We start from the raw sequence: 18,136 nt of genomic DNA, 5'->3' as shown, positions 1-18,136 counted from the left end.
GGATGGCCTGGGATTGGTAGGATTTTGTGGCCTGGTCTTAGGGCAAGCTCAGGGATTGGTGGGATTCTGTGGCCTAATTTTACCCCCCCACCACCACCCTTTTTTTTTCTGTCAGGTAGAGGTTGGCTGACAGAGCTTGTGTCTTGAGGCTGAAAACAGCCATTATGGCCTTTAGAGCAGTCTGTGGGTGGGGCCTGGCCCGCCACTCATCCCTCAAGAGGTTTATAATCCCTGCATCTCCGGGATGACGCCTACTTGATCATGATGAACAATCTTTTGGATATGTTCTTGGATTCAGTTTGCAATTGCGTTATTGAGTATTTTTGCATCTATATTCATAAGGGAAATTGCTATATTCATAAAGGAAATTGTTAAATTTCTTTGTTGGGTCTTTGTGTGGTTTGGGTATCAGGGTAAATGGAGCCTCATAGAATGAATTAAGCAATGTTCCTTCTGTTTCTAGTTTGCGAAATAATTTTGAGGAGGAGTAGCAATAACTCTTCTTTGAAAGTCTGGTAGACTTCTGCACTAAAACAATCTGGCCCTGGGCATTTTTGGATTGGGAGATTTAATGGCTTCCTCTATTTCACTAGGGGTTATAGTTTATATTGTTTATCTGATCTTGGTCTAACTTTGGTAAGTGATATCTATCAAGAAAATTATCCATTTCTTTTAGATTTTCCAGTTTGGTGGAGTACAGGTTTTTAAAGTATGTCCTTCCGACTCTCTGGATTCCCTCAGTGTCTGTTGTTATGTTCCCCCTTTCATTTCCGATTTTGTTGACTTGAATATTCTTTCTCCACCTTTTAGTTAATTTGGATAAGGGTTTGTCAATCTTACTGCTTTTCTCCACAAACCAACTTCTCTTTCACTGGTTCTGTGTACGTTGTCTTTGTTTCCAGCTTATTGATTTCAGCCCCCAGTTTGATTATTTCTTGCTGTCCACTCCTCTTGGGTGTGATTGCTTCTTTTTGTTCTGGAACGTTCAGGTGTGCCATTAAAGTTGTTAGTATGAGATCTCTCCAGCTTTTTTATGAGGCACTTAGTGCTCTGAACTTGCCTCTTAGAACTGCTTTCATTGTGCCCCGTAAGTGTGGGGATGCTGTATATTCATTTTAATTTAACTCTTAAAAAAAGTCTTTCATTTCTTTATTTCTGTCTTGACCCATTTTCGTTCAGCAGAGAGTTGTTGAGTTTCCATGAGTGTGTAAGCTTTCTGTTGTTATTGATGCCCAGCTTTAATCCACGATAGTCAGATGGGATGCAGGGAGTTATTTCAGTTTTCTTATATCTCTTGAGACTCGCTCTGTGACTGAGTATATGGTCAGTCTTGGAGATGGTTCCATGAGATGCAAGAAGAAGGTGTATTCTTTTATGTCTGGGTGGAATGCTCTGTACATACCTGTTAGGGCTGTTGGTTGATGATGTCTGTTAGCGCTAACATTTCTGTTCAGTTTTTTCTAGATGACCTATCTATTGGTGAGAGTTGGGTATCAAAGTCTCCCATTGTCAGTGTGTGAAATGTCTGTTACCAGAAGCAATGTACAAGTTCATTCCATCCCCGCCAAAGTTCCAATGGCCAGAATTCTTACAGAAATAGGGGGAAGAAATCCCAAGACTCGTGGAAGACAGTGCAGTCCTGAGCCTGAGGGACCAGGCGCCTGGTTTCAAATGATCTGACAGAGCCATCATAGTGGCAATGGTACAAACCCTACACGGAGACCAATGCATGGAGTAGAGGCTCAGGACATCAGCTCACAGAGCAACACCAGCCTGGTCTCTATGAAGCTGACATAACATGGTGAAAAGACCTCATCTTCAGTGAACAGTGCTGAGGAAGTGAGACGTCCACAGGTACAGGATTAAAACCAGATCCCATCGTTCACACTGCACAAAAACCAACTCAAAATGAATCAGAGACCTTAATGTAAGACTCAACTTTGAAACTACTAGAGCAGTGGTTCTCAACCTTCCTAATGCTGCAACCCTTTAAGACAATTCCGCATGTTGTAGTGACCCCAACCATAACATTATTGTCGTTGCTATTTCATAACTACAATTGCCTGTGTTATAGATCATAATGTAAATATCTGATATGCAGGGTATCTGATATGTGACCTCTGTGAAAGGGTCATTCAAACCCCAAAGAGGTCATGGCCCACAGGTTGAGAACTACTGTAGTAAGGAAAACACTTGAGGATCTGGGCACAGGAAGCAGCTCTCCGGGTAGAACTCTACTAACCCAGGCGCTACTGGCAAGAATAGACAATTGGAACTGCATCTAATTAAGACTTTCTATCCAATGAAAGTGGCAATTCTCAAAGTGAAGAGGCCATCTGCAGTATGTGCCAGAACTATTAGATGCCACTGTCAAGGTGAAGGTTAAACTCCCTGTCAGGAAAGCCCCTTCATATTCTGAAAGCCAGACTGCTTTATTTCATAGTAACAGTTATTTGTCACCCATTAAGTGTCAAGCACATAGATGTAGAATGAGGGGTTAGGGCAGTAAGAGAAACAATGTAACATGGACAGCAGAGTAGCTGGCCATCGTTGTGAGTGAGGTGACTGCAACCTGGAGCCCATCCTCTGACAGAGAGAACACACAAGGGTAAATCTAGAGCTTGATTTCACTAACGTGTGTGGTTGGGATGATCTGAGTGCAAGACTAGTAGCCAGAATGCAATGAACGAGGAAAGGCTGTCCGAGAGAAAAGTGTGATAATAGTAGATATCTGCTCTTCATGGCTGGGCTAGCTCTGGCTCACAGGTGAGGTGGGCCAACCAGTGAGCTTCAGGTCCACTGAGGGATGCTGTCTCAAGAAAGGTGGAGAGTTAATGAGGAAGGCACTGGATGTTGACCTCTGGCTTCTGTTTGTACGTGAACACACACACACACACACACACACACACACACACACCACAGATAAAATAGCCTCACTTGTAAAGGAAGCATTAACTAATAACCAGCAACTGTTCCATAGTTTTTATAAAAGGAAAACCTCAGCAGATAAGACTAAAAATGCCTCATTCTGGCATGAATAAATTACACCATCTTATATCAAAGCTGGCATAGTCCTTACATGATGAGAAGAAATGGAGTTTCTTCCTCCAAGCCTCACTTAGCTCCAGAGGCCAGACCGCTACATTAATTAGTGATGTCAGCCGGGGATATAATTGTGAAGAGTGAAAGCTAAGAGAGGCTACGACTGCACCATCCAGTATGGTGGCTACTAGCGCATGACTACATTGACTTAAGTTAGTTAATATTGTACAAAATTTATAATTCCTTCCTCAGTAGCACTAGCTACACTTCAAGGGCTCAGTGACCAAATATGACTGTGTTTTCCTACCTGGACGTTACAGTTCTAGAACATTTCCATCACCTCAGAAAGTTCCAGCAGACAGCTAGAGAGCTATACCTCTCTCGAGAGCACAGCAGCCACTCGGAGCAGGTGCAGAAAGGCGTTGAGACTTGAGAATCTTACAAAAAGTCCCGGTTCTGCTGGAGACGTCTAAGTCAGGATTCTAAAATAAGAATAATTGGCAACAAGTTCAAAATGCTTAAAGTACAATGCTGGCCAGTGCTGTGGGAGGGGATCCGTGTCTTTGGACTAGACTCAGGGCCAGTGGCCTTTGTGGTCCTTCCCTAGAGGCACAGCAGTGTTTAGAAGTTGATGAATGGACAGTTGCAGGGAAGTTGTGTTCTTCCTGGCTACACTGGAGTCGGAGCAACCTCTCCGCGCTGTTACAGTCACATTCACTGGTCCTCATGCCTTCCCGGCTCCTCCCTCTCTCGTTCCGTCCTTTCCAGGAGGCCCAGTCTTCCTCTAGATATCGCATCCTCACAGACCATCCAACAAGTGACTCCTGACCCATACAACAGAAGTGTAATGTGACGCATACACCATTTTAAGTCTGCTAGGAACCATGCTTTCACAAAGTAAAAATGATCAGGCAATCTCTTAAGATAGAATATTTTTATCAGGTATTTGAGAATTTAATACATTCATTTTGATCCTGTTCCCCTAGTCCTCTTTTTCACTCCTCCAGGATCTGTGCTCTGCCCTTCCAGTCAGCCTTCCTTCCTCCCAATTTCATATCTCCCCTCCCCCAACTTACCGAGTCCCGTTAGGGCTGCTCCTCTACTCATGGGTGTGAGGCCACCACAAGGTCGACCTCCTGGGGACCACACCCCTAAATAAAATTGACTCTCCCTCCTTGAGAGGCCATCCACTGTCAGTAGCTCTCCGGCTGGGGTGGGGAGTTCATGAGCCCCCCGCCCTCCGTGATGGAATGCTGAATGACTTGATCTTGTGCAAGGGGCACCCACAACCGCTGTGAGTTCATGGATACCACAGTCCTGTCGCATCCAGAAAGCACCTTCACCCCAGCCCTCCCAAACTGGTTCTTCCATCTTTCTTCTTTTAATTAAAATATGATCATACCATCTCTCCCCCATTTCCATTTCCTACCCCCAGCTCCTCCCATGCTCCGCACTTCCTCTCAAATACAAGCCTCTTTGCTTTAATTGATATGGTTTACGTAAATACGTAAATACAAATTGCTGAGTCCATTTAGTATCGCTTCTATGCACATAATTTCAAGGCTGACCAGTATTGGAATTGGATAGTTCATCCCTGGGGGAAGACGACTTCCCCCTCTCTTAGCATCCCTCAGTTGCCTGCAGGTCCTTGTCCAGGGGTAGGGCCCATGAGATTCTTCCGGTCCGTGCTAGCACGCCTGTTGGTGGTGTTCTTGTTCGGGTCTTGTTTAGGCAGCCACATTGTTGAGGTGTCACGGTGAAGCTTCCCTTTCATTTCTAGGAGACGCAGCAGATCTCCTGGTCCCCTGGATCTGAAATCTTCCCTCCTCCTCTTCTGTGATGTCTCCTGAGCCCTAGGTGCAGCCGCTGTATTATAGATGTGTCCCTGGGGCTGGGCACACATGATCGGTGGTTCTCTGCATTTTTACCAGTCATATTCTTCTGTGATAGCCTCTGACTGTTGCAAGAGAAGTTTCCTGGATGAGGGTGAGAGCAACACCTGGCTGAGGATACAAGGACAAGTACTTAGAAGGTAGTTAGGGATCATACTGGCAGACTGAGGTGGTGGGTTCTCCTCCAAGACCCATGGCCTCACCAGCCCCAGGTAGGTGGCTAGGTTTCCAGCACCAGGCATGATAGTCCTCTCATTGAGTGGACCTGTGGTTCTTATGTCCTAAGAGACTATATTTAAGCCAATATAGTCAGATTTTTACTTGAACCTGTATTAAAGAAGGAAATTCTAAGAATGACACTTCTGAGGTTGAGGAATTTTTGTTTGTATTATTTTTGTTTTGTTCTTGAGATTATAATATAGTTCCATACTTACCCTTTCATTTTCTATTGGTTGCACTATTAAGGCCACTCCACGTAGTTAAAAGGGAGGTTTATTTTGTGGGGTAACATACAAGTGAAGGGAGAGGTAACAGGGTCTGGGAAAGGTGTAGCACAGTCCAGTGGTGTTTTCTATAGAACTCTGCTCGGTCTACCTCCAGTGTCCAGGTCCAGGAACCAAGAGAGCCAGCGCATCTAGATCTCAGGTCTTCAGCATCCTCTCTCAGCCCCGCCTTGTAGGTGTGACAGTTACTGAAGGGGGTTGGAACTTCCAGGTCAAAGCTGGAATGGCTACCCACTACACCTTTCCTTCCTCCAGACCACCACATTCTTCCTCTCTTCCAAATTCATGATTTCGTCTTCACTGATTATTGTTTGTGTGTGTGTGTGTGTGTGTGTGTGTGTGTGTGTGTGTGTGTTCCCAATCACATAAACCTACTCAGCCCACATAATGTTAGTTGTGTGTATATGTTTCCAGGGCTGACCAACTGGTGTGCTCCTCCCCAGGAGGCTGTTTCTCCCGCCCTCAGCATTCCTGAGCTGCCCATAGGGTTGAAGCCTGGAGCGCTTCCCTGTCTGTGTTCCCTTGAACATGTGAAAAAGATGAAGATCCTCAGTATAGCAGCTGTGGGTTTTGTACTAAGTCGAACCCGAGTGCGCATTTCACACTTGCGTCACACGCCAAGTTTCAGGGGCTCAGAGGTCACAGCGGCTGCCACGACAGGCACAAGTCTTGGCTCTGACCCTTATTTTACTCACAACACTTGTCATGTTCTGAAACCGTATTAACTTTTCGCTTGCCTGCAATGTGTGTACCCTGCGGAATGGGGTGTTCCTACGAAGTACGCCTGGACCCGTGCCTGACGGAGAGTGAGTAGCACAGAGCTGGGGAGTGAGCGCATGGTCTGACTCAGCAAGCACGCCAGCAGCACTCTCCGCTCCAGAGATGGCAGCATCTTCAGAGAAGACAATGTGTACTGGACACTTCAAAATGCACAACCTTTGGCCCAGTTGTTCCAATTTTAGAAACTATTCCATGGGGATTTTAGCAGTATAAGTATATATTGCCCAGTATAATACAAAATTGCTCGCTACAATATTTTTATAATTATAAAAATCAGAAGTATTCTTATTTATCCAGCTATAGAGTAATAATTAAGTCATCATATATACATGGAAATAAATATATTACTGGATCAATAAATATTTAAGAAAGCCTATAAATGGTTTATTTAGATGAGAAGAGTCAAAGTGTGTGATTTATAAGCATGCATTGATAAAAAAAAAACTATGAAGAATAATTATGATCTAAATATGGTATAGGTGATGGTATATGCCTTTCATCCCAGCACTCAGGAGACTAAGATGCAGGCAGTCTGGGACATAGTGAACCAAGGCCAGCCTGGGACATAGTGAACCACGGCCAGCCTGGGCTCCATGGCTAGACTCAGTCTCAATGATGAAATGGGGGCCAAGATAAATGGCTCAGCACTAAGAGCTTGCACTGCCCCTGGAGAGGAACTAACTGAGCTCTGTCCCAGCACCCACACTGAGCAGTTCACAGCTGCCTATAGGATCCTGCCAAGAGGATCCAACACCTCCAACCTCTGTAGTCATTCTCTCTCTCTCTCTCTCTCTCTCTCTCTCTCTCTCTCTCTCTCTCTCTTCTCTCTCTCTCTCACCTCTTGTTACACAAATCTTAAAAGGTCTTATTAATAAAAACAAACCCAGTACCAGTTATTGGATGAATGCTGGAAGATCAGAGAAGCAGAACAAGCCACAGCTACCTCACCTTGCCAGTTCCTCAGCTGATCCTGTTTCCTCAGACTGGAAGCCTCTGAGTCCTCATCCAAATGGATCTCAGCTGAACTGCTGCTAAAAGCCTGAAGCTTAACCAGCCTAGTTTCTGGTCCTCACGCCTTATATACCTTTTTGCTTCCTGCCATCACTTCCTGGGATTAAAGGTGTGTGTCCCCATGCCTGGCTGTTTCCAGTGTGGCTTTAAACTCACAGAGATCCAGACCGATCTCTCTTTTCAGAATGCTGGGATTAAAGGTGTGTGTGCCACCATTTTCTGGCCTCTGTATCTAGTGGCTGTTCTGTTCTCTGACCCCAGATAAGTTTATTAGGGTGCACACTATTTTGAGAAACACAATATCACTATATTTCCCCCTTTTGTCTAAAATAAAAAAGCTTATAACCAATACAAGAAAAACTATATCCAATAAGTATATGCAATACATACAGTCAAGAATTACATTAATAATGTCTAGCCCATTAACATTTGACAGATTCAGACAAAAAACTCCATTAATTCTCTCTCTCTCTCTCTCTCTCTCTCTCTCTCTCTCTCTCTCTCTCTCTCTCTCTCTCACACACACACACACACACACACACACACACACTTCAAATAATAAAAATAAATCTTAAAAAATGATCTGGAATAATATATGCCAGGCCTTAGGCTGAGAAACTGTATATGCCCTGTTCCCTTTGCCTTAAAACTACTTTCTCCATAGAAAACTTTTTGTGACCATCTGATATGAAAAGGCCTCTCCTGCCTTGACTCTGCTGTATGCCTCTTCTTGGTGCTTAGCAACATACTGTTCAGTCACGTGATTGACTGAATGATGGAATTCAGTGAATGTGCTGGCAATATCCTCTGCATATTGCTAATATGCCTCATCCATTAGAATGATGGGCCAGCATTTATTCATTTCTGCGTGGCTCAGGACATGCTGTCTTTTCCAAACAGCTTCTACTGTTCTCCTCAGAAGTAAATCACTTTCCCTGCTCAGACTAGCTCTGTGTCACATACGTGTCACCTGCCTATGCCATCTTTTCCAACCGCCACGCGAGTCCTTGAGTGCAGCATGTCAGTGTCGTATACAAAGCTCCTAGAATGGTGCTTCTGATGTAGTAGGCACTCCATAACCGCTCACTGGTGAGTGAAAGCAAGGACCACAAGCTTGGGTATTCCAAGACTCCAACTGCTCTCTTTGTTTCAAAAAAAAAAAAAAAAAAAAATGGCACCCTTCTGCTCTTCTGCTTATTGAGAATGACAACAAAAAATTAGCCAGTTCTGGGCTGGGCAGTGGTGGTGCACGCCTTTCATCCCAGCACTCAGGAGGCAGAGGCAGGCAGATCTCTGTGAGTTCGAGGCCAGCCTGGTCTACAGAGTGTGTTCCAGGACAGGCTTCAAAGCTACACACAGAAACCCTGTCTCAAAAAACCAAAAAAAAGTTTAGTTTCCAAAGAAGACTCCCGGAGTGCTCCCTCTCTAAGACATGAAGTCCTCAGTCTCCACCCTTCCTCTTGTCCTTGCTTCTCCCCACAAGATGGTGTTCCTGGATGCCCCTCAGAAACGAGATGGCCATTCCCCTAAAGAGCTCAATCCTGTCCTTTTTATGCTTCCCCATTTAGGCACTGATTGCTGAGATGCAGATGGTAGCGGAAATGCTTCAACACCTGGTTCAGAGGCCTGAGGATTATTTGGAGAACATCGAAAATACTGTGAAACTCTATAAGGAAGAACTCCTTGATGCTTTAGAAGTGAGAACAGAGGCATTGCTAAAGTGGGAATATGTTGATATGTGTGCTTTGTCTGTGGTCACATGGTTTTCAAGTGTCTTTGTTTGATGGGAGCCTTCAGAAAAGGCTTCCACCTCCAGGTCTCTTTCTTTTTTTTAAAGGTGTACTTATTCTGTGTGTGTGTGTGTGTGTGTGTGTGTGTGTGTGTGTAGTGTGTGTGTGTGTGTGTGTGTTTATGTGTACCACATGTGTTCAGGAGCCTTTGAGGCCCAGAGAGGGTTAAGGAACCTGGGCTGGAGTTCCTGGCAGATGTGAGCCACCACATGGGCACGGAGTCGAACCCGGGTCCTCTGTGAGAGCAGTGGAACTCTTAACCACTAAGCCGTCTCTCCAGCCCAGGTCTCTTTCTCACAGTCGTGTTATTTTACCCCTACAAAGCACCTCTGTGCTTCTTGGGATAGATTGTTTTTCTAAAGTCTCTAGGCTGTTTACAGAGACCTCACCAGTCAGATGAAAAGTTAAAACAGATCCCATTTTTAACTCAGTTTGTCAGCCTGTAAGAGTTAAACTAGCCAGTGGTGGCAGGATAGTCTCTCTTCAGTGCTTGTGAGACTTTTGAATTACACAGCCTTCCAGAAAGCCAATAAACAAGGCCTACTGGTGGTAGAAACCTACTTTTAGAAAGCTAGCCTTTTCAGTGTCTGAGGACCTAGTGAAAAGACGCTTAGTAGGTGTTCAACCTGTGTATGTGTGCAGAACTTATGTCATAGAGGAGGATGGGGAATAAAGAGGATGAAGAGTATGTCTGACTGTCCCTCAATGGCTGCTGTAAGTCCAACTACTTTGATAATTATTGAAGGAAATATATTTTAATTTAAAAAATGTAGAAATGCTTTAAAACAATTATCAAGATGTTATAATCTACTTAAATGTGGAATGGCAGAGGAGTGTTAGGTAAGAGCTGTAGCCACACTGTGTAATCCTAGACAACCATGAAGATGTGATGTGGGCATGATCTTGTAGAGATATAGAAGAATATTAATTATAATGTTTAGTGGGAAAGTAGGCTCCAGAGTTTGACATACATTATGATCTCAAATATGCAAAAAAAAGACTTCACCGAATAAAAGATGAATGGGAAACAGTAGTAGCTTCCTTTCAGTGCCTGGATTAAAGATGTTTTTCCTTGTATTCTTCTGTTCTGTAAATTTTCTATAAAACAAGTGTGCTCAACAGTAATAAAAGGTGCATCGTACTGCTTAAATGATGCTATTATCTCTATGAAGAAAGTATGATTTAAAATTCAATCAGCTTTCTCTGTGGTTTAGAAAAAAATAGCAAAGCTACAGTTATGTGCTGAAAAAATGCTCTGAAAACCTTCTGTATTGGGAAGGACTTTTAAACTTCTGAGGAGAGGAAAAATGGGGGGTGGGGCAGGGAAGGAGCAGGAGATGGGGTGTGATCAGTGATCAAGCAGTTGTCTAGTCTGTCCAAATCCCCAGCACCTCAAACAAATGTTCATGGTAGGAAGGCTAGCTCTGTCTGCAAAAGACCGGCCCAATACTGAAGATGACGCCCATTATAACCTCCATAAGGTGAATGAATTAGCTCTTAAGATTTCCTATTAGCTATGAAGATTTTCATCTTGTATTCATCTCTCTCTATCATCTTGAGTTATCAGATTTCTATTTGGTTCTCTCCAGGAGATAATGGCTGAGCATAATCCCCAGTACCTCATCGAGCTCGACGGGAATAAGTCACCAGAGGACCTCTTCACGGTGAGTGCAGGGCAGCCCAGACATCTGGCAGTTGAGTGATTCTGAAATGTTTAGTGCTGTACTTGTTTTGTGAGCAGAATTCTGCTTCTAGTTCAGGACCATTCATTTTTGCTTCGACACTTTAAAATTCATCTGTTCATGTTGAAGGCAAAACTGCTTTTGAATTTAAAATTTCCCTTTGACCACAGTGTCTCCAAGAAAAGTAAAAGCAAATGGCAGATAATAAACACAGGATGGGAGGCCGAATATAGCTAGTCATTAAGGATGTGCCACTTAAAACCAGAATGGGTGCCACTTTATACCCACTGTGATCGCTAGAGATTTTTGTTATGAATGAGATTCAAGGTCTAATACCCAGCACCACAAATCAGTGAATAACACAAAACACAATAACCATTTTTTTAAATCTCCTAAATATCTGACATAATGATAAGCCCTAGGCATACATATGGGAAGGAAGCTGACGAACCCGTGAGTGCCTCCCATCATACAGTGCCCAATATATTGAAGAAAATAAATATACAAGTGGTAGTTTGTGTTATAGTTAGAGAAGTATACGGTATCAAGGAGCTCATGACAGAAGACAAATCCTAATGGTCATCTGTGTGAATTTCACTTAGAGGATGAGTTAAGAATTAGACCCTGAAGGCTAGGTGCCCAAGTGGGTGGGACACATTCTCTGCTCAGGGAAGAGTCTGTGCAAAGGCCCTGGGGTTGAGAAAGAACAGAGTGAGCTGTGGGAACTGAGCTTATGGGGTGAGATAGGAAGTGTGGAGCAGCCCCAGGCTTCTATAGAACTGGGAAGAGACCAGTTAAAGAGTGCAGACCTCATCATGAGGGAACAGACAACCAGTGAGAGGTCTGAAGCCAGAAAGCTAACAATCTCCTCAGACTGCACATGAGGAGGAGGAGCGGAGACACAAGCTGGTGGCAGGATAGCTCCTTGTGGCTCTCCTGGTCAGTCCAGCAGAAGATGGCGGCCTAACCTACGCTGGTAGCGGTAGGAGTGGGCAGAGGAGGGTGGACGAAGGCGGAAATGCTTCCGAAGTCTACATGGTGGGAGCTGCCAGCCGCTCAGCAAGGGAATTAAGAGAGGACGAATTGGGGACAATGACTTATCTCACTGGTGGCCCCATCCAAGGAGAGCAGCGGTGGAGGCAGGCCAGAGAACAGCCCTCACGGGGGACATGTGCCTGCAAGAGTACAGCCTCTCTCTGCCCTTTGCCAAAGCCGGGGTCAAGTTCAGTCTTCATCTAACTGAATCCAAAAGTGACACCTGACACAGCTGTTCGCTCCTCTTTCCCAGTCTCGTCTTCTCTTGGCCTCTAGGAGCCCCACGACAATGACGTCTTTGCTTCTCCTGGACATGTCAAGGACCTATGTCTAAGGCTGGAGGACAGTAGAGTTTTCAGTCCCTGTGAATCTTCTATGCCCCACCCATCCTTCCGTCCCCTTTAGGAGAGAGACTTCATTGGGTCTAATGGCATTGACTGCCTCCTCAGAAATGCATGACTTAAAATCTTTTCACTGTCCTGGATCTTTCACCAAAATCGTACACACCAGTACACTTAGCTCCCTCGGTCAACATCAACAGCTGCATGTCCAGTGAGATCCTGATACTCGCCTCCTAGTGAAACGTGCAGGATACTACTCCACGGCCAGCACTGTCCACCCCACATGTGCTTCTTCCTTGGTTTTCCTCTTTCAGTAAGTGTCGACTCCATCCTCAGAACCCTGCCCTTGTCCACGGTTCTCATATCTGCAGCCCGTCCGTCCGCACACACAGACCCCTTCGGTCTGTGCTGAGCGTTTCCCCGCCCTTTGCTACCTGCACACACTTCTTGAGGATAGAAGCCTCCAGAAGCCTGGCTGAGACTTGCCAAATGTTCAGGTCTCGGTTTGGAACTGGTACTCTAGAACATTCCATTTTCCAAAGCAAGGAACATGGAGAAGCTGAGCATTAAGGGGCTAAGGAAGTATATGCCACCTAAAATGGACTCATGTGTTAACGAGGAAAGCCAGACAAGGTCGAAATGTGAGCAATAATCCAGTCTGCTCCAGACTCCATCCACCCCACCAGGCTTTCGACTGTCTCACCATCTCTCAAAATACTTTTTTTTTTTTTTTGGTTTTTTGAGACAGGGTTTCTCTATGTAGCTTTGTTTCCGAACTCACTTGGTACCAGGCTGCCTCGAACTCACAGAGATCCACCTGCCTCTGCCTCCCAAGTGCTGGGATTAAAGGCGTGCGCCACGACCGCCTGGCTCAAAATACATTTTTTTATTGGCTTGATTTTTTTTTTTTTACCTCAGATTCCTACACATAGTATCTGTATTAGTTTCCTAGACTTGCCATGGGAGAGTTCCACAAATCAGGGAACTGAAAAGGACAGCCCTTATTCTCTCACAGTTCTGGAAGGTTCAGTCAAGGTGCTGTCAGGGCTGTACTCCACACAGATCATCGGCAAGACCCCGTTCTCACCTCCTCCAGCTCCTGTAGTCCCTGGCATTTTACCGTCCGTAACAGCATAAACTTCAATATCTGCCTCTCCCTCACTGGGCTCTTCTTCGTCTCCCTAGGAAGGGCCAGGGTCAGAGGCCAGCATGTCATGGGTTGAAATGTGTCCTCTAAAAATATTTCAAAGATCCGACTTTAGTCTGTGACTGTGACCTTATTTGACCACGAGGTCTCTGAGTGCTCAATCCAGTTAAGATAAGGTCATATTTAACTGGAGTGTCTCAGTCCTGTGAGGACAGCCTGGGTCACAGAGGCGGAAGGTAGCAGTGTCACAGCCGAGGGGGAGAGTGGGATCGTGCATACAGAAGCCAAGAACCACCCAGAGCTGGGCTGCGGCTCCGTCTGTTCGGAGCGTAGAGGTCCTGAGTTCAATTCCCAGCACCCACATGGTGGCGCACGCCGGTAGGATTTGCTGAAGGAGGCGGAGGCAGGAGGATCACAAGTTCGAGGCCAGCCTGGGCTGTTTGTAGCACCGGCTTTAAGCTAACCGCTTGACTTGGCTTGGCGGCAGGTCCGATTTCCCGCGTGGGCGGCCGGCTCTCTAGCCCGGCAGGTCGGCTTGGCCTCAGGCCTGACTGACCGTAGCCCCAAGCGGTTAGCTTAAAGCCGGTGCTACAGGCGAAGCCCCAGCTTCCGTCCCTGCACGGCACAAAGTGGACATGATGCTGTCACCCCGATTTCAGGAGGTGGAGACAGGCCGTTCAGAACTGCAAAATCATCTTCAATTACATATCAAGTTCAGGGAGAGCCTGGGGTACATAAAATGTTGCCTCCAAAGAGCAAAATATTGAAAAATATTTTAAAAATTAGCAAAGACCTCCAGTAGTGCGCAGCAGCAGGAAAGCCTGGGTGGTTCCACTCAGAATCTCAGGAGAAGCATGAGCCTGAACCGCGGGCCCGGGACTTTTTCAGAAGGGTGGACAGACTCGAGTCCAATAGATTCACATGTCTGTTCTTTAAATTTAGACAGTTATAGAGCGGCTGAAATACCTGAATCTGCGAAGAGCGGCCATTGTCACCAAGCTGCAGAGCACAGAGGAAGAAGTGACTGACATAGTGGACACTGTAAGTCCCCCACGGCCTGTCCGAGAGCATGCTGTTCTGTGTTAGCGTGCGTGCGCCCCACGGCTCTGTCCGAGAGCATGCCTGTTCCGTGTTAGCGTGCGTGCGCCCCACGGCCTCTGTCCGAGAGCATGCATGTTCTGTGTTAGCGTGCGTGCGCCCCACGGCCTCTGTCCGAGAGCATGCCTGTTCGGTGTTAGCGTGCGTGTGCCCCACGGCCTCTGTCCGAGAGCATGCCTGTTCCGTGTTAGCATGCGTGTGCCCCACGGCCTCTGTCCGAGAGCATGCCTGTTCTGTGTTAGCGTGCGTGCGCCCCACGGCCTCTGTCCGAGAGCATGCCTGTTCTGTGTTAGCGTGCGCCCCACGGCCTCTATCTGAGAGCATGCATGTTCGGTGTTAGCGTGCGTGTGCCCCACGGCCTCTGTCTGAGAGCATGCCTGTTCCGTGTTAGCGTGCGTGCGCCCCACGGCCTCTATCTGAGAGCATGCATGTTCGGTGTTAGCGTGCGTGCGCCCCACGGCCTCTGTCTGAGACCATGCCTGTTCTGTGTTAGTGTGTGCCCCCACGGCCTCTGTCCGAGAGCATGCCTGTTCGGTGTTAGCGTGCATGCGCCCCACGGCCTCTGTCTGAGAGCATGCCTGTTCCGTGTTAGCATGCATGTGCCCCACGGCCTCTGTCCGAGAGCATGCCTGTTCGGTGTTAGCGTGTGTGCGCCCCACGGCCTCTGTCTGAGAGCATGCCTGTTCCGTGTTAGCGTGCATGTGCCCCACGGCCTCTGTCCAAGAGCATGCCTGTTCGGTGTTAGCGTGTGTGCGCCCCACGGCCTCTGTCCGAGAGCATGCCTGTTCGGTGTTAGCTGCGTCCTTAGCATGTACCCCTACAGCCTACGGGACACAGCTCTCCATAAGGGTATCTTCTTCCAGGAAGAAACCACGGTCTGAGCACCGTCTTCTTTGTGACACTAACCACAGCCAAGCAGAGATTTCCGAATAACAAACGCAGGGGGTGACATCAAGCTATTTTATACCTTGAGGGGTAAAAGGATGGGGAAAAGAAGGAAACACAAGTCCACTTCAAGGTTTTTAGAGCACCAAAGAAAGCGAACCTTTGAGAACCTCACCTGCACAAGCACTCATTCACCGTCCCCACTGAAGCGGCTGCTGCGCTGGCTGCGGTGGGCTGGGGCTCCATGAGGGATAAGATGCTGGTCAGACAGGAACCGCCAGGTGCTAAGGGCTGGAAGGATTTTCAGCTGGAGGGTTTGGTAACGCACACAATAATAGGTCCAGCCTATAGTGTTTGCTCCCAGGGTCCGCGGAAGAGTCCAACAACCAGCTGCGGACTCCAGTCTGAGGGATACTCAGTGAATCTAAGCACACTGTAGTCCATTCACTTTATTCTTCTAAATCTACACAGTTACTTTTCTGTTCTCATACTTAGCTCCTCTCGGTCCCTCCTGCTGTTCTCTCATCTCTGTCTGGTTCTTTCCGTCTCCGTCCTCATCTTTGTTCTTCTCCATCAATCCTCTATTTTCAGTGCTCTCAGAGAACCACTATATACACATGCGGCAATTCTTTGGCAAAGCAATGCAAGGCTTGAAGTTTTCAGGGTCTCAGAGAGAGGTGATAAGGATCCAAACACAAAGCAATAAATGTTGGCTTCCAATTACAACCCAAAAGGGGAGTGACTAAAGGGGAGTTCTCTGGCTGGGTCAACAGAAGGCTAAGATCAATTAGGGAATCTAGGGATAGCACCTGGCTAAGGAGGAATTAAAACTGAATTTGCACAAGAAAGAAGCTTGGCACCTGTCACCTGCCTGGCCTTGAGGGCAATCTCCTGGGGTCAGTGGGAAGTAACTGCCTTAACTCAGTAACTGGCAAGTGGCTAAAACATCATTTCAGGAATGTGAGCAGTAAATCTCTCAAGTGAGGGTCTTGTGTAAATAACCTGGGGTGAAGGTAAGGAGTTGAGGATTTAATTGCTAGTGGTTATTCTCTCTCTCTCTCTCTCTCTCTCTCTCTCTCTCTCTCTCTCTCTTCCTTTCAATAAACATTCATTGAGCACCTACTGTGTGTCAGGCTGTGGCTAGGTGCTGGGGATACATCACTGACTAGCACACAGCCCCTGTCCTGGAGGAGCTCACAGTCTATTGGAGGGGAAATGTACATAAACACAAGGTTATTTTCTCTTATCTGTAGTGAGATGAGCTCATGTTTATCTATGTGCAGTTTTGTCCTTGGAAAAAGGTATCTTTGCTGAAATACCTTTGTCTGGAGAATGGCCCTGGCCAGATATGTGTTAATGAAAGGTAAACACAGCTAGGGCAGTTGTCCAGTTACCCCAAATGTGTAGGGAAAGCTGTGCCCAAGATTGAGATGCAACCGTGAGAGTACATGTACACATAACATGGAGATGCTCGGTAAATGGGGAGAATCATAGCTGTTATTGCACAGGAAGTTTACAACAAGAGACAGCCAGTTCATTCAAAAGGCAGTAATTCCACAACGCCTTGTGTGATGGTTCCTGTACCAGGACCCTCAGTTCTGACAGGTTGACCTTCAATATTCTAGCTGTCACTGCTGTGTACTCCATGGACATTTGCTACCAGCAGCTCTCAATAGTTTGGTCTATTCTGGGAGGTTTAGCTTAGCTTATATGCATAGACAATTTTAAAATAGTGGAATTGTAAGTAGATACCAAAATTCAAACAGGCTAATAGCTGCAGAGGTCATTTTGTTATCCCACACCATGTAACCTGGTGGTCTCAGCTGGTCAGCGCAGGTGGAGTCTATGAGCTGGTACTGCAGAGGAAGGGAGGTGAGCACAGAGTCTGGGGAAATAGCTGTGAGAAATGTTTGTGCTTCCCTTTGACATAAAAGACCAGGAGTTGTGAATATGTTCATCGAGATAGATTATCTCCATGATCCGAAATAAAGTCCCATGTTCAATTAATTCTGCGAGCTTTGTGGGACTGGAGAGATGGCTCAGTGGTTACCAGTGCATACTGCTCTTGCAGAGGACTCAGGTTTGGTTGCCAGCACCCACCTGGTAGTTCACAACCATCTGTAACTCCAGTTACAGGCAATCTGACCCCTTCTTCTGACCGCCTCAGGCACTAGGTGCCCATATACATACTCAGGCAAACAGGCAAACACATAAAATAAAAATAAGTCTCAAAAAATATCTGAGAACTCTTGCTTTAGCATTATATTCTCTATGAAAGTATTTGGTTAAAGTTGATTGATCTGCCAGCTTCTGTGTGTCTTGAAGGACTCTAGACAGACGCTTTCCAGCTCAAGGCAGGTGATGTTTCTAGAATCATTGCCGTGATATAGCTTAAGCAGGGAGTCTTAGCCCTGACTGTACAGTGGGGGCACATAGAAGGTTTTTGACACATACTAGTGCCCAGACCACTTTAAACAGAATTTCTGGGGGCAAGATCTAGTACTGATTAAAGCCGAACAGAGTTGTATGTGGTATTAAAGCACACGTAACAAAAGAAAACCTAAAACCTTCATACACCAAAGACATTGTCGGCAGAGTGAACCCACGTGGTGGAGGGGGATCTATACAAGTCATACATGCAACAAGGGACTGGTGTCCGAACACATGAAGAATCCCCAATACACAGCAGTGAAGAAAGTGGGCAAGGGGGCTGAGTAGACGTCTCCCCAGAGCAAACGTGTAAACAGCCAATGAGAGCATGATAGGGGGCTGGAGAGATGGCTCAGTGGTTAAGAGCACCGGCTGCTCTTCCGGAGGACCTGGTTTTAATTCCTAGCCCCCACAAGGCACCTCACAACTGTCAGTAGCTCCAGCTCTGGGGGATCTGGTGTCCCTGGCATCTTTAGGCACACACATCCATCCATCTGCTC

The 18,136-nt window shown here is 46.4% G+C and overlaps 1 protein-coding gene across 1 annotated transcript in view; it reads left to right on the top strand.

The window, feature by feature from the left end:
• Positions 1-18,136, top strand: part of Ak9 (adenylate kinase 9) — a 138,308-nt gene that overhangs the window by 31,805 nt on the left and 88,367 nt on the right. The window contains 3 exon segments of the mRNA XM_037200453.1: positions 8,797-8,925; positions 10,608-10,682; positions 14,166-14,264. Coding sequence (XP_037056348.1) covers positions 8,797-8,925; positions 10,608-10,682; positions 14,166-14,264 — 303 coding nt within the window.

This window comes from Peromyscus leucopus, chromosome 8a (assembly GCF_004664715.2).
Source record: "Peromyscus leucopus breed LL Stock chromosome 8a, UCI_PerLeu_2.1, whole genome shotgun sequence".
Taxonomy (NCBI): Eukaryota; Metazoa; Chordata; class Mammalia; order Rodentia; family Cricetidae; genus Peromyscus; species Peromyscus leucopus.
This window is presented reverse-complemented; position numbering and strand designations above follow the sequence as displayed.